The 22442-nt window shown below is 41.3% G+C and overlaps 1 protein-coding gene across 1 annotated transcript; it reads left to right on the plus strand.

Annotated features, from left to right (window-relative positions):
- The first annotated feature begins 2887 nt into the window (after positions 1-2887).
- On the plus strand, positions 2888-21986 carry mfsd2ab (major facilitator superfamily domain containing 2ab). Its single transcript, XM_039820641.1, has 14 exons — positions 2888-3146; positions 5951-6076; positions 7811-7935; positions 13512-13635; positions 14516-14594; positions 14701-14876; positions 15017-15107; positions 16431-16549; positions 16652-16735; positions 18611-18694; positions 18837-18949; positions 19059-19202; positions 19703-19879; positions 20023-21986. Exons 1-14 carry the CDS (start codon positions 3057-3059, stop codon positions 20072-20074), a joined length of 1584 nt encoding a protein of 527 aa, XP_039676575.1. The 5' UTR covers positions 2888-3056; the 3' UTR covers positions 20075-21986.
- Positions 21987-22442: the final 456 nt, after the last annotated feature.

A 22442-nucleotide genomic window follows, 5' to 3' on the forward strand; every position in this document is an offset into this window, starting at 1 on the left:
GACAGACAATATTGCCATTGGCAGATAGTCATATTTCAACATGCATGCGACACGTTCCAACAGAGCAGTCACTCTTTGCAACGAAGACATTACAACACATCCTTTAAGTGTATTGAAATGAGCTCAAAGTTGAGCAGACAACGGTCAGAGTGTGGAGACAGAGATGAGTGAGCCTGAAGGGGTTGGACAACATTTTGATACATTTGTGTAATCGTTGCAGAGTAAAGAAGAAGAGACTCCCCCCCCCCAAAAAGCTGAACATTGCATGCAAAGGTTATCTGCTTGGATGTAGTTTAAATTGTAGAACTGTTCAATACACACGTTGGGCTATTTGTTTTCCACAGTGATACTGTCACATAAATTTACCAACACAACTTCATCTGGGCCATAATGTCTTATCTAATCTGCAGCATGTTGACACACATTGATTTTTCTGTACCATTACAGACACACGCCACCTGTGCGTCTGGTCTGAACTTGAATGTACGGTTGGCAAGGTCAGGGTTCAACTATCAGAAGTTCAATAATGCAGCCGGGAGAGGTCCCTTAGATGTGCGTGTGTGTGTGTGTGTGTGTGTGTGTGTGTGTGTGTGTGTGTGTGTGTGTGTGTGTGTGTGTGTAAACAAATAGGTACATACGCATTCAGCAGAGATAAAGCTGCATTGTTAATGTCTTTTTAATCTAGGGGAGGCAGCAGGCGTGTGCGCTCCTACCTGTGTGAGGCCTGTTGAAGTGGGTGTGAGGGTGGAAAGACTGTGTGCATGCATAGCCATAGGTAAACATCGCAAATATCTATACATCTTCTGCAATCCAGAGGTTCCTTTCCTACCACTGGACACAAAGATGAGTATTCAAACTCTAGTGATGGTGTGTGTATACTGCATATGTATGCTGTTGGTATGTGTGCTCAGCTAAAATGGGAACATATAGTATGTGCACAGCCACTCGCCGGAGCAGTCGATGCTTTGCAAATAAAGACGGGAGAGTGTTAAACGTTTAGACCGCGAGCAGGCAACCTTTATCTAGCCACATGAGATAAGTTGTTGTGTGTTCTGCCACACCTGAGGACTCTTGCGCATGTGTTTATTTATCAGCCAAGCTATATTAAAAGATGTTAAAAAACGGTCTCTTTTGAACTGTCTTCATTGATGGTCAGTACAGAGGAAGGTGGCTACTTTAAGTTGACAGCAGACAGTATGAGCTAGAGCATGACTGACCAGAGATAGCACACACACACACACACATACACACACACAGAGGAGTCACTTATTTTCCAAAATACACAATTAATGCAAAAAAAGTGTTTCTCCAGGTACAGTGAATCAGCATCTGGATGCTGGAAGTTGGAAAATAGACGCACCCAGGTGAGCTCAGAGAAGGAGGGGCCGTACAGATGGATCATTTCAACACTGAAGAACATCTGAAGAAACGCTATACTGATCAGGCATCATCCTCACATCCCACCTTCTCCACACTGGTGATCTTGCCCACCCTGATGTCCACTCTGGAGGGATCCAGCTCGTCATCCTCGGCGCCCTTTGCAGCCCCTTCTGAACACACACACACACACACACACACACACACACACACACACACACACACACACACACACACACACACACACACACACACACACACACACAGGAGCCACTTATTTTCCAAAATACACAATTCATGTTTGTAACATTTGTGCCCTGAACTGAGTTGTAGGAAATTTAGGTCGTAAATGTTGGTTACCATCTGAACATCTGCAAGTACAATCTGAACATCTGCAAGTATTTTCTAAATATCATTTTGCAACTCAGGAAAATATATTCTGGGCTATGTTTGTATAATTTAAACTTATCTCTGAAGCATAGTTTAGACTTTGTACTGTCTAGTTTGTATTCCTAACAAGGACATTTAGTGCCAGCTGTGATGAATATTGATTTTTGCAATATATTTACCATACAGCAGCAGGTGATAATATTCCTAGAGGGACATTTCATTTTTTATTTCTGCCTTGAAATTCATTTTAGAATTACTTGAAATGTTTTTGGTGAAAATGCTAATAAATGGACAGGGGAATATAGGAAAGATACAGAAGAAAATATATATTCACACTGATAAATACTGTATGATCTTTGTGTATGTTCACTTTTTGGATTTATTAATCGAAATGATAAATATGGATATCTAGGGATCCACTTTCAGGCCTGAATTGACCCTGTACACCAAAGATACAGGTGAAGTTTGAAGATGCTTGTTGGAAACTGGGATGTTTCCAACAAACAAATGACACACTATAAACTATATCCTATTTTACATAGCCTATGTATAAAATAATAGCATGAAAGACGAGAGCAAGATGGGGGGAAATTATATGGGAAATATATATACACACATTAGGATATAAAAATTACTGTAGGCTATATCAACAAATGTGCCCAAGACCATACCCAAATTTGTAGAAATAGCCTACAAAATAACCTACTGATGCTATGTATTTTAAATATACTGAGCCTAAAAAATAAAATCAGTCTACAAAAAACACCCACCATATGTGCATTCATGTAAAAGTAATAGCTAATGTACGTTATAGGGATATTGGAACTGTATGTTTGCGTATAGCTATGCAACATGTGACATTTTCACCGGAGATAAAGGCTAGGTCTCTCATTTTGACCCTCAGGAACGTTGATAAAGCTACTAGGAATTTATATACTGTCTATGGGAATTTCAGATGAAATGTCTTCAGTGAGTTGGTATCATGGAGGTTGATATGAGTGACTATAGAAAGATCGCCTGACTGTTAGAGCGGACCCGCCTTCAGAGGGGGCGGGGTGAAAGATGGGGTGAATGGCACGTTGAAAGAGGCGGGGTGCTCTAAAAATTACTACATCCACCCTTTCTGCCTCCACATCTTCTCAGTTTTCAAACAGATTGTAACGTTGGACCACGGCGATACCATTGAACGAGTTTCCTCAAACGTTATCAGAAGACCTGTTTGATATTTCTACTTTTTTTTTTCTGTCAGGTTCAACCAAGAAAACCAACTATTCTGCTAAGTTAACGTTATGGCAAAAGGAGAGGGAGGTGAACAATACTCAAACGCCAGTTTACTGGAGAAACCGGCCAGCTCGGATGGTATAACGCTCGCCAGGAAGGTGAGTTCATTAGCTCCTTAAATCAAAATGATGGTTTAGCGACGGGTTCTTTTCTAAATCCTCACCAGACAGCACAATACGAGAAAGTAGCTGTTTCTTTTACGGGAGTGTATGTTGAACATTTGATTGAATGGAGCGCGCCCCTGTGAAGTAAGTGGCATTTCGAGGGACTGAGTCATGTAGCTAGGGGCGCATTGTGACTCGTTTAATTATAAAATGAATGAAATCATTGATACATATTAAAATCATTTCATACATTTTCAGTCAATAAATCAACACCACTTAAGCTTCCAAACGTCAGGAAACCCTTTAACCCTTATCTGAGTAACGTTATCATCAGGACACACAATATCGCTTATAAACCAAAGCTTTGGACGGTTAAATATAATAGTAGGTTTAACACTAGCTAAGTCATAATTTAGTTTGGAAGACTGTAATGAGTGAGGTTTTCATTGCACTCATTAACTTCCCCCAGCCAGAGCTAAATTTAAATCCCCAAAACGTTAACGTTAGCTACTCTTCTTTGGCAACGGCTGCCTTTCAGATGTTCATGTTCATGGAATGCGCATATGCAGTTTTATAGGCTATTCGCGTACGTTAGCTAGTTAGCTAGCAAAGTTAGCCCGTTAAATCAACCATATTTTGGAATTTCTCATTTGCATATGGTCTCATTGATAAATTGAAATTATTTATATGAACATTTGCAGCAACACTCTAAACTTGTCCAAAGACCACGGTATGGGTGTTGTCTACAAATAACAATATGAGGTAACGTTCTAGGATGCATAGTTTATGTGGATATTTAGTCAGTCGTCAAGGTTTGTTGTGGTGATGCGTTCAGGGGCTCATCTGAGCAAATTAACAATATGAGGAGAGCATTTGTATCATGATTTTAATTCACTGACTGCCAGGTTGTCATGAAACAGCATTTGAACTATCTCTGTTTTCACTGTTGAGTTTTGCATGTGATCTTTCTTCCCTAGGTTCGGTGTTTAAAAAAAAGAAAGAAAAAGAAATCCCCGCTTCATTTTGGTATTTCGAGTGCATTTTGGAGGGTAATTTCCATATCTCCGACAGCTTTGAATGCATCAGGAAGCACCAAGGCGACGTGTCAGAGTCGGAGCAGGCGGAGGATAATTTCCTAAAATCCCATCTAGTTTTTTCCCCAGAGTTTTCGACATTTCCGTCATTGCTAGGATAATCTGTTTAGAGTTGTCAACGTCTCTAATTGTAACGTTAATCAAAAACGGTTATGCTACCTTTGGAGTTTTTGACGTTTTTTTTTTATTTTAAATGTAATTTAGGATGGGTAATGCAAAGAAGAGTGCTTTTAAAGTGGAGTGGTTCGAAGCTGTGTAAAGCGAGTGACATTAATACGCTGTCAATCTATGATAGTCGCATAAATGACACAGGCAAACTAGGATGGGCAGAAGTAACAGATGCACACTGGTAGAACAGGTGTAGGAGACATTTTCCATAGTGAAAAAGAGTTGCACTCCTACACACTGTCAGGAAAAGATGTCTTGGTCATAGACCTTTTTATCAGGCATAGACAACTCTTTAGTTACCACTTTACAGCTGTATAGTTTGAGGGGTAATGGTCATCACATGGTGGGGGCAATTGTGATCCTTTACCCCCACAATCACTGTAATGGAGGCATAAATCACCAGGTGGTCCAGCTGATGTTAATGCCAGCCGCTGTTTTTCAATCACTAAAGTTTGAATAATTGCTTCTGTGTTTTCGATGATGTTTTGTGCTGTGGTCTGATCTAAGATAAGGTCTGTCTCATGCATATCAGTGACATACACTAAGGAATGCTTGAATGGGCCTGCAGTCATTTTCACAAGCAGGGTGATGCTCTCTTGAAACGTCTTTTTATCCTTTCTCTAGGCTATAACTTTCACTCTTCCTCATTCAAAACCAGTGATGAAAACTTCCTTGACTGGCTGAAAAGAGCACCAAACGCAACCTTTTTTTATTGGTCAGGGAGGAGGGTGTGTTTTCCCTCCCTCTGTGGGCAGGAGTGGGCAGAGCACTGGTCAAACTGGCAGGCACCCATTGGCTATTAAGCCAGTTCAGGGCTGCTGCCCAAGTGCTGTCACTCTGTGTTTTGGTGAGTGTGACACCATGATGTTGTCATGCCCTGGCACTTGTCTGCACAGATTTGTGTTGCTATTAGAGGAGTTGTTTAGAGTCTGTCTGTTGAGGAAATTATTACGTCTACAGTGGAGCAAATGGAGAATAATGAGCACTTGTTAGAAATCCAAGGGTTTCTTGTTTCCCGGTGGCTGTCCCTGACTTCAGCCAAATACGAGACATGATGGTTAGCTTCTTGCCAACTGAACTCTCACCTTCTAAGACTCTGGCGATTAAGAATTCAGGCCACATTCCTTATGAGGCACTGTTGTCTTAATCGGACTGGTGGGAAATCAGCGACACTGAAGATTAAATTGTTCAGACAAAAATTAGAAGTTACATTTTATAAGCCTGGAGGCATAACTGTGTTCTGCTGTATTGCCGTCACCATGTTAGAATTAAGCTGCTGTATGTCGACTGCAGAATTGACCCCTCCTATAATTACAAGGGTAAGGCCATGTCAAAGCCTGAAAAGGTATGCGGGCAGCTGCAAATACTTTGCCTTTTAGGACACTTTCTACAAAAGTAGGTTGATGTTGAAAGAGTAAAGTCAGTCATTTCTTAGACATTATCATTTCAGTAGGATTTCCTTATCCTGATTCCACTAGATTCCTGTAGATGCAAATTTAATATGACTAACTGTTTTTTTTCCCTCTTCTCCCCCAGCATGAACATAGGAACAGGTTGTCAGTCTGCAACAAGATATGCTATGCCATCGGTGGAGCACCCTACCAAATCACAGGATGTGCCCTGGGATTTTTCCTGCAGATCTATCTGCTGGATGTAGCTCAGGTGAGTTGGTTGAGATTATTTCAAAACTCCATGATCACACTTGCCCAGACATTATAGTGTCACTTTCATACAGAACTAAATATAGCCCACCCTGCTTCCCTTAAAGGTCCCATGGCATGAAAATGTCACTTTATTAGGTTTTTTTAACCTTAATATGCGTTCCCCCAGCCTGCCTATGGTCCCCCAGTGGCTAGAAATGGCGATGGGTGTAAACCGAGCCCTGGGTATCCTGCTCTGCCTTTGAGAAAATGAAAGCTCAGATGGGCCGATCTGGAATCTTCTCCTTATGAGGTCATAAGGAGCAAGGTTACCTCTCCTTTCTCTGCTTTGCCCGCCCAGAGAATTTGGCCCACCCATGAGAGAGAGACATCATGGCTTTCAAACAAGCAAAGTGGCAGTTGGTCAAGGCTACACCCCCACTCTCCACCTTGCCCCCCCCTCCATCCTCCTCAATAGCTAAAGACACAGAAATGGCACATACTAAGTAAAGCTCATTGTGGGACAGGCTCTAGTGGCTGGAATTTGGGAAAGAGACTTCAGATACAGTATTAGGGGATATATATAGGCCACTAAGGCCTATACAAAAGCATCTAAAGAGCACCATGTCATGGGACCATTTTAAAGGACCAACTTACTGGAAATGGGAGCACACATACTGATACGTGCATACTAACAAAACGGTTTAGCCTGTCTTTGTAACAGGCTAAACAGTTTTGATTGTGTGCAAACTGGTTGAACCAGCATTGTCACGGCCATACCTTGCGGCAAGATAAAAAAAAGTAGCCGACATTAGCAACCTGAGCCGACTGCGTTCTGGCACTAAATCCAACTTATTGCAAACAGTGTTGGGCGTTACTAGTTTAACTACTTTAACAAGCCCAGAACATACTCCGTATCCAATACATGCGGGTGGCATTTACAGACTTGAGAACATGGAGTTGTAACGTGATCCTTCCTGTGCCCTTGAATCAGCTCTCTCATAAGGGCACGTACAGGACTTTGTGACCGCCAAAGCTCACCAACAAAGATGCAATTGTCCTGGAAAAATGAAGAGGCGGAAAAATGTTTCTCTGTTGTTTCCGTTATTGACTCCATGATGTGGCTCCGCTGTATCAAAACACTTGTTCTGAAAAATGTTGGAGAGGGGAAGGACGGTAGCACGATGAGGAGGGGCTCGCTTTAATGGATTCTGACACTAATCTGATGCTTGAGGCCAATATGGCGTGTAAGTTAACTGGGCCTCCCAGGGTTTAGCTTTGTCTGGCTACCACGATTGTTGATGAGGAGTCTATTGGGTGACACAGCATGGTGCAGATTGTACAGTCAGGAGTCAAGCGTTGTTCCTGGCTGGCTTCCAGTCAGGCTTGTCTCCTCTGCACAATAACCAGCAGACAGGCTGAGCTCCCAAGTGGCACCTTCACGATTTGACTTGATTGATTGACTGACTTAAAAAAAAAAAAAACCTAAACACTGCTCACTGTAATGTCATGTTGTAAAGCCATCAAACGGTTTAACTTTGCAACCACAAGCTATGTATAGTTTGTCAGCTTGACATTTAGCCTAGTGTGGATGGTGTACTGGTGGATGTGGATGCCTGCTACTTTTGCTACTCTGAGGTAGCAAAGGGATTGAAAGTGTACCTGTTTTTGGAGCATCAGTGCTTTACCCACCATTGAAATGTATGTGCTTTTAATGTCCCAGTTGCACTAATCTTTGTGTCTTCTCTTTTGGCAGCTGGATCCCTTCTATGCCTCCATCATCTTGTTTGTGGGCCGAGCATGGGACGCCATAACGGACCCCACGGTGGGCTTCCTGGTCTCCCGAAGCCCGTGGACGCGCTTCGGACGCATGCTGCCCTGGTAGGTCTTACTCCCAGCTGGAACCAGCAAGCTGCAGTCTGATACAGTTTGACTTGATTTGTGTCTACAGTAGACCATGGTCATTTTCTCCGGAGCAACTGGCTCCTCCAGCTGTAGTGTTGGAGTCTCTGCAAGACCATTCCCATTACCTTGTTGATGAAGCCCAGTTAGGTGTCACTAAAGCACTTATTGTTGTCGGAAACACTTAAAGAGGGGCTGCCTATCAGCGTCAGTGAGTCAGAGCTGTGAGTGGAAGTTACATTGTTTGGTTGTGTTTGGGGGTGGGGCTATGGGAGGGGACTGAATTACCAGCGTCCTCTTCCAGGAAGGGTTACTATGGGTCATGCTGATGCAAATACTGCTGCCCACACATTAGGCAACTGTCTATTCAAACGCCCTCCCCCTTTCTCTCTCTCCCTCTCTCGCACACACGCACACAGGCTATAAAAAAAATCTCCTGAAAAATGCGTTTAGTTGAAATGGTTAAGGCTGGACCCCTAAAGCCAAAAAACAAAGACACTGAGCCTTTATTTTACCAAACAAATACGGGTAGTTCCTGTAGGTGCTAGTCACATTTCCCACAGCTTGACCTTTAGTAATCCATTGACAAATATAACTCCTGCCTGCTACCAAGACTGCTTCTTACAGCAAGCACACCATGAATACTTCCCATAGAGGACTCACAAATCTCTGTATATTTGAGTAGTGAGGTCATTTTCAGCTATTTGATATTTTGTATAATACTCTCCTTTGTATAAATTGACCTTTTTGAGATTAACAAAAAAACAACACTTTGTATTTTATGTTGTTGCTTTCAGTTTGACCGGTACACTTTGGCATCTTTCTGTGAAATCCCCTGTGAAGAGCAAAATGAATGTTTAAATGTTGCGGTGGTGCATCATTGGCCGTGTGTGGCAGCCAGGCTGAGGGAATGGGAGGCCTGTGGTGCTTCAGGCCTTTTTTATAGAAAGGTTACTGACCCCTTTTTCTTTTCAGTTGTTTTATCTCCCCCAACCTCTCTACTTCTCAATCTCTGAGCAGCATATGTAGGTTTATGTCATACAAGTCATTTGTCTGTTAGTGAGTATTGTATAACTGTTAAACTGGGGGGGGTCCCTGCGTTGTCAAAATCTGCAGACGGTCCTGGAACTCTCGGTCCACTCATACCGTTATGTGAGCGAAGGACAGCGTGGCGTGTCAGTGGGAGCTGCTGGTTACAGAAGCCGCTGCCACTCTCCTGTCAACGCAGAAGACGCGTCAGAGCTGCTGTCCCTTGAGTGTTCTGGAACATGCAGTACCTCCATAATGTGATCAGACAAAAAGGTGACATCTTAAATGTCCCAGGGTATAACTTTTAAATGAGCACCACAGGGAGATGCAGGGCAAAGTGGTTTTTTTGTTTTTTTGTTTTTTGTTTTTATAAACTCCCTCGCCTGCTTGATTAAAAACTAAATCTCAATAATGTGTGTACCTTGTGTACGAAGGGGCACAATTGGGAGATGAACCCAGTCATTAAGGTCTCATGCGGTCCCCTCCTCCGTTGCCCGTGTTGATGTTCCCTTTGCTGTGCGTACATTGAGAACACCTGCGTAATTACTATAGACTACGAAGGAATGCTCAGCTGTTGGGTAGCAGTTCCTTAGAGAGAAGTGTCGAGCTTTGGCAGGTACACATGTGCAACATGTATCGAATTAAGTTCTTGTTCTGACAGTTGAGATGGAGGTTTTATAACGTGATGATCAAATGATCACCACTCTGGAAACTACAGTGCTGTAAATGATTTTGCTGTCAGACATACATTAGGGGTGCACGATTCAGAAAATGCCACGATTCAATATTGATTTTTCAGGCTCAAGGTTCGATTCAAAATCCATTTTCGATTCAAAAACGATTCTCGGTTTAAAAAAAGATTTACAGTATGTAAATGTAGTTACTTTTCCCATGTGATTGCAGTAGACATTTTTTTTTTTTTTTTTATAAAAAATATGAATAGATTTTTTGGAATTCTATGAATCGATTTTGAATCGGTAGATCTTGAATCGCGATTCGAATGTGAATCGATTTTTATTTTTTTATTTTGCACACCCCTAACGTACATAATTAACATTTTCAGCTTTTGTAACAGTTATTCGTAAAAACTATTAATGTCCACATAGTAGCCCCTGTGAACATTGGAGTTAAGTCTTCTATGTTACGGGAACATATTGTGTCATCGATACACCTTAAATTACTTTTATAATCAAAAAATAAATCCTATCATGCATACTTTGAAAATTGTGTTAAAAGAATAGCTTGACTTAATGTTAATGCATACAATTCTGTTGAATTAAGCTTAATAGAACTGCGGGGAGGGGGTAAGGTCAGTATATCATTCTTTACATTTTTCTGCTAATGCCAAGATGCAGACGTTTGAAAAGTGGGTCATGATGGCGCTGCTTGTGCAAAGCGAGATGCACCTCCCAATTGTTGTCCGTGGGTGGGTGGGTGGGGGTGGATTGTAGGAGCAAGAAAGGATGGGGGAATCATTGGAATGGTCAGCTTGGTTGTAAAGATGTGAGGAGATGGGTGCGGTGCCTGAGATCAGGGAGGAGGAGGCAGTAGAGAATGCAGCAGGAGCTGCTTCATCTTCCTCAGGCTTCATGTGTAGGAAGTGGGGGAGGGGAGAAGAGTCAGGTTAGCTTGTCATTGGTCCAGCCCACAACACACCACATACGTGAGCCAATGAGGTCTCAGCTTTCAGCTGCGAATGGCCCTGGTAGGAGTTTTAAAGACTGGCTGGCTGAGGAAGTCTAAGAGTTAACTCCAGTTCAAGTTGCGGAGCATTAGTAGAACAAGTCGTACTGTTGCTGCAGAGCCACTGGAGAGTAGTCACTAGTGACATTCTGCAGGCTTTCTGCTATTCCATAAACATGCATTTAAATGAATTTCTTTGGACATTGGCTGTTAAGTATCTAGAGTTTAGACTTTAACAAATACTGGCTTACTTACTTACTGACATACCGACTGCCTAATATGAATTCTAATATTGATTCAAAAGTGCTTAAGGTTAGGAAGTGGATGTTTTTACCTTACCATTGATTTAAAGTTTGGTTTCCCATACATTTCATGTACTGTAAAATCATGATTTTAGTTTTTAAATTTTTTCCGGATTTCTTAAGTCGTTGTCAGTGCATGTAAACATGACGTCAAGGCCTCAAAACCAGAATCAAATCTAGAGTATTGGCTTGTTTTTCAGCTTTTATTACAGCTGGTCACCCACCCAGCTTAATGATTGAGAACGCTTAGAACGTTAATATAGGCACCAGACTAAAATCTGCCACCTGCTTAGTTAACTTGCTGAGATAAAATCATCCCTCCCTAGTCAGCACGGCTATTTCAGATGACATAACATTCTAGGAGGGGACACAGGACTGTACTTGGATGGCATAGTGTGTCACTGCACTGCTGCAAGCACAGTGCAAGTCTTGACTTAGTCGTGCAAACTGTTTTGGGAACAGCATACACTGGAAAAAAATCTTTCTTTTCTTTTTGCTACCATAGCTTGTTTCATCCATGTTGTAGGATGTCTGCGTGGAGCTAAGTAGTTCAAGTAAAGCTGTTTTTATTGATGGACACACTTCAGTTAGGTCAAATCAAGTCCCATGCCTAATTTGGTAGGTGTTTGTGCCATTTAGTACAGAGGAAATATGCTTAAAAAATATGCTTAAAATATGCTTAAAAAAACCATTCCCACGTGTTTTATCGGGATGGGAATCACCAGAGGCCTCACGATACGATATATATTATAAGATATGATATTATTGCGATTTGAAACCTATTGCAATATTCTGCGATATACTGTATTGCAATTTATTACCTATTTTCCAACTTCAACTTTTTACCCAATTTCAAATGAAAAGGAAACTTTGTCAACATCTGTTTTATCTAAAAAGATACATTTCTCTATTTGGTCACCTCACCTCAATTTTATTGCTGCAAAATGGGATTGTCAAGCAGACAGACTTATATATATATATATATATATATATATATATATATATATATATATATATATATATATATATATATATATATATATATATATATATATATATATATATATATATATATATATATAAAAATAAAATATCTGCTTTGACCTGCTGTCCACTGTGGCACACTCACAGTTAATCACATTACATGCGCGAGAGTCTGCTGAATGCTGCTCCTCTTGACTTCACTCTTATAAGCACATACATTGTTCATTCAATTTTGGCTGTAAAAAGTTGATCGGTGGGGAGTCTGCAGTGAAGCTGTTCAGCCGCCAAACACTTTGATTGGATATTATCCCGATTTCCACAAGCCAGACTCTTATTTTCAGAGGTGTGGCTGCTTTCATTATCTCCCATCTGACTGGAGAGTTTCGATTCTACCATAGGGGAAAGGATGTGACTGAACTTCCTCTTCAAATGACTTCATGGTGCGAATTTCCGGGATGTTAGACAGAGGAGGAGGAGGAGGAGGAGGAGGAAAGGATGACACAGATGTGTTTTACGTGACTAAAATCAAGTTTGTTTTTTTTAGCAGTGGGGGCAGCAACACAAACAAATTTATTCACCTCTATTCACACACACAATGAGGCATATTTTCTGTTGTGATTGAACAGTATTTTTTGAGTTGCTAGATGGGCCAACTTTGATCTTGACATATAGGCTAAGCATTCTGTAGCAAATAACAATAAACCCACTATTACATTATCTTAATGCAGTGTAACTACTTCAGCATGTAAATAATGCACCTAAAATACAAACGTGGGCGAGGGCGTTCAGCATTCGCTATTGAATCAACAGCCACGTGCACTTTAGCTCGCAGGTGAAGAATACAAACAACGAAAATCACCAGTTAACCTAATTTAAATTTGCAAGACCAGGCTTAAAATAAAACTGATCAACATTTTTTTATTTTTTTTTTTTAAAGGAACATCTAATGGTTAGTTATCCTCGTGTCCGCTTTCTATTCCGACATGCACTCTAACAACGCAGCCCTATTTCTGATACCGTGGGGGGCAGAAATGTTGCCGTGGGGGGCCACCACGGTCAAATCAGCATAAAGGAAACACTGTCTTATGTGTATGAACATTTTCACATCCAAAGAATTGCCTCATTGAACCATTGTTTTTTTTTTTTTTTTTTTTTATGTGAGCAAAAGTGTTCAGTCATTTTGTAAACGAAAAAAAACAAGAGCAAGTCTTGTTTGGCAGCATTCCCCGGTGTTACATCCTCCCGGAACCCTCCAGCTCATCCACAAGCTCGACCTGTTCCATGCACATGGACACCAGGAATACTGTGTCCCTGTTAACCAAACACTGGCGACCTGAGGAAGAGTTGGCACTAGTTGAATGAAAGCCCCACTTAAATGGCCACACAACTTGTTATGTAATGAGTGTCCCCTCTCTTCATAAAGGCTGATAATTGGTTACAGAGTGAGAGCGTTTCACGCTCGAGTAGGATCACGTGTTCATCCACTGATGTTGTTGTTGTTGTTGTCTCTTCTTCTTCTTCTTCCTCTCCCCTACTCTTCCTTTTGTCCATATGAAGGATCGTGCTGTCCACCCCTTTGGCCGTGCTTTCCTATTTCCTAATATGGTACGTTCCTCCCTTTGAGAACGGCAAAGTCATCTGGTACCTTATCTTCTACTGCATCTTCCAGACCCTTCAAACTGTGAGTACCAACACTCTTATCCACGCAGACACCCCCCCCCCCCTGTGACTACTCTGTTGTTCCATATGTGCAATTACAGGGTCCTATCATAGAAATCACATCTAGAGCTGGACAATACATCGATATTGTGATACGAGACTAGATATCGTCTTAGATTTAGGATATCGTAATATGGCATAAGTGTTGTCTTTTCCTGGTCTTACAGGCTGCATTACAGTAAAGTGATGTCATTTTCTGAACTTAACAGAGTGTTGTAACTGTTCTATTATTTGCCTTTACCCACTTAGTCATTATATCCACATTACTGATGATTATTCATCGAAAACCTCATGGTGTAAATATTTTGTGAAAGCACCAATAGTCAACACTACAACATCGTTATCGAGGTATTTGGTCAAAAACATCGTGATATTTGGATTTTCTCCGTATCGCCCAGCCCTATCCCCATCGCATTTTGCGGAAACTGCTCTTTAATAAAAAAAAAAAAACTGATGAGAAGAACTTACCCCCTGAATGAATTATGAAATGGGTTTAATTATGACATTAATAAAATGTTATGAAGGTTATCGTGGGATCAATGTAAAGTAACCTTACATGTTTTGTATTTTTTTTAAACTGATTTGATCAACGGAAAGTTTAGCAATCTTTGCGCAATCATTTGAAATGATTCACTCAAAGGAATAGTTTGCTCAAAATGTCAAACTGAGACATGTACCAAACTCATCCAACTTTCCACCAGAATGCGATGAAATTAATTTCCCAACGTGTTGAACAATGACTTTAGCTTTCTTTACTTCTCTGCATTAACCAATGGTGAAATTAAGAGCTGCATTCATTTTTTCTTCTTCTCACCTTGTTACTCTTTTCTTTTGCAAATCAGTGCTTCCATGTGCCATACTCTGCGCTCACCATGTTCATCAGCTCAGAGCAGAAGGACAGGGACTCAGCCACCGCATACAGTGAGTATCCTAGTCAAATGATTGGTTTTCAAAATGAATCTCCTGACAGAAAAGACAAGTCTAGTGTGGCACCTCCTCAGTGACTAAAAATCTTTCCTCCAATCAGGGATGACTGTGGAGGTTCTGGGGACTGTTCTCGGTACAGCTATCCAGGGGCAGATCGTGGGTATGGCGAACGCTCCCTGCCTCCCAGGACCGCGTGACATTGTGACGAACCTGAGCAACTCCTCAGTGTCTTCCGGACTCAATAGCTCCGAGCCGGTCATTTCCCTGGACCACACGGTAAACCAGCTTAGCTGTTAGTCATATAGTTTGACAGTGAAGGCTAATAATAACCGCTTTACTGTTCAAACAACAAGAACCGATGAGGAAAACTAAAGTCAAAGTGTCGTCCTTTCCTTCTCTTGTTCCTTCCTTTACAGAAAACCGCCTACATGATTGCCTCCGGTGTCATCTGCATTATCTACGTCCTCTGTGCTATTGTGGTTTTCTTCGGTGTGAGAGAGCAAAAAGGTAAGGCGTTAATCTCTCTATCAAACTGGCTCTGTCCTGCAATTTAGATGCCATTATCCACTTGTTTGATTGCCTCATTTTAACTATCATTCAAAGCCAAAATGCGTTCCTTTTAAGTTGAGATAGATAGATAGATAGATAGATAGATAGATAGATAGATAGATAGATAGATAGATAGATAGATAGATAAAATAGGCCAGTCAATTTTATTTTGTGTGAATCTTGTTTAGTTAAGTGAGCTCAAGTTCATGGCTTTCACTCGCTATTTAAACATCCCAAAAACATAATTTTCTCAGGTTTAACCTCCTGATTGGATGTACAGTACATACACTGTCTTGTGACAGAGGTGTTATTGACATTTCCTCTCTAGTCCAGTAGAGGCAGTTGTAGCGGTTTGCTACGGTACGACAGACAGGCTTTTGAATGGGAAGCCTGACCAGTGATGACGCAATTTAAAAATCCAATAAAGGACGAGCCCCAAAGGGCTCTCCTTGTGTAAAATGAACTGTAAAACCATTAGGGTTGGGTATCGTTTGGTTTTTTTTCGGTTCCGGTGCTAAATCGATATTTTTAAAATGGTTCCGGTGCCTAAACGGTGCCTGAATCGGTACTTTTCAATAAAGTAAAAAAAAAATAAGAAAAAAAATAAGGGTAGTAAACAACAGTCAGTGACTTGTTTATTGCTAAGGACATGGTCAAAATTAAAGATTTAATAATAATGTAATAACTATAACAATAACAATAAGTTATTTCACCAGTAAATTGCTGTTGAACCCCAGATGGGAAAAGGGTATTTTACAATTACTGTGAATGCACCACGAGGCTACCTGTTTTAAGTGAATGCACCGTCTGTGTTGTTTAATTCCGACAACTGCAGCTGCAAGTGAACGCACCGTCTGTGTTGTTTCATTCCGACCATATAAACATACTGTATATCTATGAATTGCGACAACGGCAGCTGCTGCTGCGCTGCAGAGCAGACTGTTACATCCCGCTGTTGAAGTCCTCCACAGTGAAATACAGTCACACTTTACACTGTTAACGTTAGCGGTCAACATTTTACCGGTGTTTAATCCAGCTGCTAGCTAAAGGTAGGCTAACGTTACATGCTGTCAGGTGTAGTGTAAAGTCAAGCACCGAAATGAGGCACCGAAATTTTCGTTCTTATTCGGTCTCGTTACTACCGTTTACGTCGGCACCGGTTCCCTATTGGCACCGAGTTTCGGTACCCAACCCTAAAAACCATGGTAGCAGGGATACAAAAAATGTATTCAAGTGGATGTAATATCTTTGCTCATTCTTTCCTATGTTTCCTCTTTCCAGAGTCTTGTCGTCCCAGGTCAGAGCCCATGGGTTTCTTCCAGGGGATTAAGCTGGTGATGGGACACGGACCGTACGCCAAACTGGTCATGGTCTTCCTCTTTACCTCGCTAGGTTTCATGGTGCGCATAGACACACACACATAATTTGACTATGAGGTTAGTTAGTGTGTCTACAGTATGTTTGTGCTTACACTGAGAGACACTCTGTGCTTGGTCCCGCAGCTCCTGGAGGGCAACTTTGCCCTGTTCTGCAGCTCCACACTGGGCTTCAGAAACGACTTTCAGAATATCCTGCTGGTCATCATGGTGAGTGTACACACAGACACACACAGACACACACAGACACACACAGACACAGACAGACACAGACAGACACAGACGGGCACACTGTTGCCATAGCAAAGACTGCATTTCCCTCAGCATATGAAACATTGAGCAGCCCATTAGTGTGGAATAAGTTAAGCTATACAATAGCTTCAGAGTGCAGACAAAAGCTTCCCTCCCAGGGCGAACACATAAATTGTCTTCAATTACAAGGCGGGTCTGTACTTGGTCAGAAAGCAGTGTCTCCTGGCTGCCCATTTCCATGATGAGTGACCCCTCTGCCTGAATGCTATCCCATTCCCACAGACTGTAAAGGAGCCACATTTGATTATCTTCTCATTTATCTCTCTTGACCTCACTTGAAATCTTTTTTTTTTTTTTTTTTTTTTTTTTTTTTCTTTCTTTCTTTTATCAAAGAATCACTTCAGATCCTGACAGGTATTAAAGCCATTTAATCCATAGATTAAAGTGCCTTCTGTAGCACGCACAGCAGAAAGAAAGTACTGGTTAGAGAGGTTGAAAAGATTACTTTTTTTAGCTTTGATCCTTTACTTTATGGAAAGGATTATGGAGTCAAGGCAGTCACCTTTTGTTAAAGTACATCTATTCAGTGAAAATATTTTTCAGAGGCTTCAACGGTGTGAGCTTCTGACATAAACTGCTCCATAATCAGCACTAAGTGATCCTAATCCTCACCTTCAGTAATTTGGAAGCTCAGCTCTTATGAGCACAAAGATGCATCCAAACTAAACCAATCACACTAGAAGGACTCAAACTGGTAGTCAGCTACTGACTTGACACAATAAAGGTCAAATGTAATGAAACGAGTGCAATGAGGAGTTGCTACAAACAAGAAGAGCCTTGTGTGTCCTCTTTTGCTCATGTGAGGCACGTTGCAGAAAGCATGCCGTGTGCTACGTTGTTCTGTAGCTTTGCTGCTGCACCGCAAATCGACTCCCTTTCAAGTGCCGGACAGTGTTTATGTTTAAGGAGTAGCCGTGTCGTGCTACTCCCTTCCATTTGGAAAGGAATACACTGAGGTCGGTTGTGTAAAACGGTTAGAAGATAGCCAAATTGACTGATAATTATGTTTGCATTATGAGGAAAAGGCTGATAAGGCTCATAGGCGAAGTCTGTGCATGGAAGTGGCACAGACTGGTGGCTTTGAAGATGAAGTTCAGACTCCGTTTAAGTGCACACGTACTGCAGATGCCACAAAAAGGAAAAAATAGGAAGGAAATAAAGCAGTTTACTCATAGTGAGAAACCACATTAAACAGCTTTGAAGACCACAAGTGATATCACACCTAACATGTGTTCCACGTCTGTGCAGTACAGCGAGAGTGAAGTGATGTGGTTTATCTCAGCGTTTCACTAAGGAGAACCATGAGAAAAGGTGGAGAAATACTGTTGCACCACCGTTGTTAGCTTTACCTTAGTCAAACACGGAGGGGTCGGAGGCCAAACTGATCTCCCCGTAGAGTCATAGGATGACCCCTGTCGAACTTTGCATCACATTGAGCTCAAATGTGTTTTGGGAAGAGCCGTAGAAACCATATTGTCTTCCATCTTCACTGTTGTGTTGGGCAGGTACGAGAGGTCAAATGTGCTTCTGCATCAGCACGCTTCAAGTCATGGCCAAGCCAAACGGAAGCTGAGGAATTTAAAAAATGCACCTAAGTCCATGCTTCTTTACTCTTATGTTATGCTGCACAGACGGTCTTCCCTTCTGCAAAACCAGGTTAACCTGTAATGGAATTTATCTCAACGTCCCAGAGTTTTGTCTGTCTGTGTCGGGGGAAAAAAAACGGCTGTTAAACCAGGCTTTAAATGTTGTTGTTCTCCCCCCCCTCCTCAGCTCTCCGCTACTCTGGCCATCCCGTTCTGGCAGTGGTTCCTGACTCGCTTTGGAAAAAAGACGGCAGTTTGCGCTGGCTCCTTGGTAAGGCCCACAATCACATCCAAACACCACTTCTAAGTCATATGAAGCCTGTAAGATTGACAGGCTTGTTTATAGGAAGTAAATCTCTGAATGTCAGCTGGTCTAGCGTGCTTCAGTGGTCTGATGTGTTTCTGTTCTTTAGTCTGTGGTTCCCTTCATGATCCTGGTGGTGTGTATGAAGAGTAACCTGATCGTCACCTATGTTGTCTCCTTTGCTGCCGGGGTGGGAGTGGCTGCAGCCTTCCTGCTGCCCTGGTAAGACCCCCCTGCTGACTCTTTGCATTTTCCGGGTGGGCTTTTTTTTCTCTCTCTCTCTCTCTCTCTCTCCCCCCTCCATACACTCTTAACGTTTTGTGTTTTCCAGGTCTATGCTGCCTGATGTTGTCGACGATTTCAAAGTGCACAACCCTGACTCCACCGGCCACGAAGCTCTCTTCTATTCGTTCTACGTCTTCTTCACCAAGTTTGCCTCTGGAGTCTCCCTTGGCATTTCCACTCTCAGTTTAGAGTAAGTATTTGCTTAAATACACACACACACACACACACAACCTATATTATTTTTTTAAGTTGTTTCATTAGGTTTTTATCCAATAAACGGACACAATGAAAAAAATGAAGTGAGGCTAAGCCAAATCTCACAGTACCCAAATCCCACATCAAAGCAAGGAATTCCTTTTGCTTTCATAAGTACAGAAAGGTGTGTGTGTGTGTGTGTGTGTGTGTGTGTGTGTGTGTGTGTGTGTGTGTGTGTGTGTGTGTGTGTGTGTGTGTGTGTGTGTGTGTGTGTGTGTGTGTGTGTGTGTGTGTGTGTGTGTGTGTGTGTGTGTGTGTGTGTGTGTGTGTGTGTGTGTGATGACTGACAGTGTTGGCCTCTGATCAGCGATTTGGTGCAAATGTTGCCCTCACATCAAGATCTTGGCTTTATTTAAAAATATGGAATACTGTAGTAGAATGCTCTGCAATGCATGTAAAATTCTTCTCTTTTTGTTCATTGGGTTTCTTTTTCAGTTTTGCAGGCTACATCAGTAGAGGCTGCTCTCAACCAGAGGAAGTGGATATAACCTTGAAAGTGCTGGTCTCCGCCGCCCCCATCGCTCTCATCCTCATCGGCCTGATCATATTGTACTCTTATCCAATCACTGAGGAGAGGAGGCAAGGCAATCGCAAACTGCTGCAGGAACAGAGGTAAGACTGTTGATTTGAAGTGTGTGTGTGTGTGTGTGTGTGTGTGTGTGTGTGTGTGTGTGTGTGTGTGTGTGTGTGTGTGTGTGTGTGTGACGGTGAAGAAGTAAAACTCCAACTGAAGAGACTCTCTTATTTTCCTGCAGGGACGAGGCAGATTCAGACATGGACGAGACAGAACTGACCAACATGGTCTAGCACCGAGCCCTGCGGGGACATTGAGGTTATCGACTGGCATTTTTGCACTGGGCGGGACCAACTTACCTGGGACCGTCGGATCATACAGACACTGCCTTGTCCAATCACACTGCTGCTGTTCCACGTCGACAAAAACTTTGATTGGCTCAAAAGTGTCATCGCTTCAGGCCCGCTGAGGCCTTTCTAAAAACAACCTAGTCTTCTGCATTTGTCACTTTGTCCCAGCATAAAATTCACTCTCCTTCTTTTGTTCAGTCAGATCTCGAAAGCCTTACATTTTGTAAAACATAGGAGTACTGTGGAAAACTCCTTTTTTTTTTTTATTTAAAGGTTGGCTTTGTTCTTCGTTGAAATTGCACAAAACTATGAACTGTGATGGGAGCCTGCTTTGTCTAGTGCTGCCATCTATTGGTGCTACTTGCTGAAGCTGAACGGTTTCCATCCTTTTACATACCACATGGAGCATTAATGATCTTGAGCACTGTGCTAAAGACAACTTTATAGCTCCTGAGATGTGAACATGGTGAGAAACTTGAACAAATTAATATCAGCCCCGTTTTAGGGATAAAAATTCAAAACTTAAAATAAACTGACACTTGATGTTGAGTCATTGACTTGTGCGTATTCTGAACGTGTTTAAATGTGTTTGGGAATTTTACAATGAATCCTGATAGTGTACTGAAACCAGTCAGTTTGTTTCCATCTCATTTCCAACCCACTGGCTTTTTTTTTTTGAAGCTGTCATAATGTGATGTCTGAACTGAACGAGTAGCTGGACAGTTAGAGCTTTGCTCTGAAAAGTTTCTTTTAGTTCTCCATCATAGTACTGAAACCACTACAATTAATTAATTAATTCAATTACTTGCATTATCCTTTTTATAGGACAGCTACTGAAGACGAGAAAAGCTTTTTTTTTTTTTCTAAATGCTTTCTTTTTCGTAATACTGAGCAAAATTGACTACAGCCTATACTGATAGTAATTAGTGATACCATTATTTATATATTTCTTAGTTTTGATTTGACTGTTTTTGAATTCATGTTTGCTGGAAAGTCATTCTTCTTGCAGTATTTAAATATATTTAAGGCCTATGAGGTTCCAACTGAATTACAAGTTTAAAAATGAGGAAAATGGGGTAGGAGTCAAATTTTAAAACATTCATACACTTTTTAATGCATGCTGCCAACGCTACTATCTTTGCACCATATGCATTCGAAAAGGGAAGCACATAATTGTGGGGGGGGAGACTGGAAGGTGGGGGAGTGAACTCGTTGTGGTTTCCCTTGTGTTTTTTGAATGTTAATTCTTCTTTGTATATACCTGTGTTTATTGAAGAAACAACCAGGATGCTTTGTGATCATCTCAATCCCTGTCACCACAGTGTGGATTGACATACTTCATATCTAATGATATGGAAACGTGTACATACATTGTCATATGTTATACATACTGTTACATATTTGACATGTTGTTCTGTGTTTGCCAATGTGAAAATGTTCATATTTCATTCACTATTTTTTTTCTCTCTGTAGAGGTCCTTAACATCTCTATTAGAGGATACTGTACATGCTAACACAGTGGTGTTTTTCACCCACTAACCCTGTAATAATTGTACATCATGTAAATCTCATCCTGTTTTAGTTTGCCAGTGTTTTGTCTTGTATAGCTCTGTCAGTGAACTTCCCTCATGACTCTTGAGGCTGTAGCCAAATGTGTGAGCTTTAATCTCACACGGACACAGAAGCCTTTTGTACATGCCTCCTGTGCATTTTGTATATATTGTACGTAAAACCTGTATATTTCTTTATTTGTGGCTGTGTAATGGACCTATGTTCACTGTAGTTATTTAAGAAAGGAGTGTTGAGATTGGAAAATATATTGTTAATAAATACTAATTGATAAGTGTACTGTGAACAAGCTGTCAACGTTTCTTTACTTGAAACTATGTAACAAGCTTGAGCCAATTTGAACAAGAACAAACACGAGGAAGAGATTTTAAATGTCTGTACTCTTATATCACACATGCATCATGTGGATAATTAGCCATAACCCAGTGCCTACTGAAGAGATAATATAATTCTTATTATTTTAGAAGCTTCTTATATCATCGGTCTTTAAAACATTGGAAACTGTCTTCAAAGGTAACGGGAGCAGGTTGTGAGAGCAGCAGCAATAATTATTAAATGAGCTGGTTCAAAAACAATATAAACATTGAAATTAAAGACCTACAAATGGGGCTAATGCACCTTTGAAAAAATTTGCAAAATAATGAAAGAATACTTATTTAGGTCACTGCATTTTCCTAACTAAACACGGCCTGATGTAGAGAAATTATTAGTTCATTTTGAATTTAACAGAGTTAACAGGCTA

The sequence above is a fragment of the Perca fluviatilis genome, chromosome 13 (genome assembly GCF_010015445.1).
Source record: "Perca fluviatilis chromosome 13, GENO_Pfluv_1.0, whole genome shotgun sequence".
Lineage (NCBI taxonomy): Eukaryota > Metazoa > Chordata > Actinopteri > Perciformes > Percidae > Perca > Perca fluviatilis.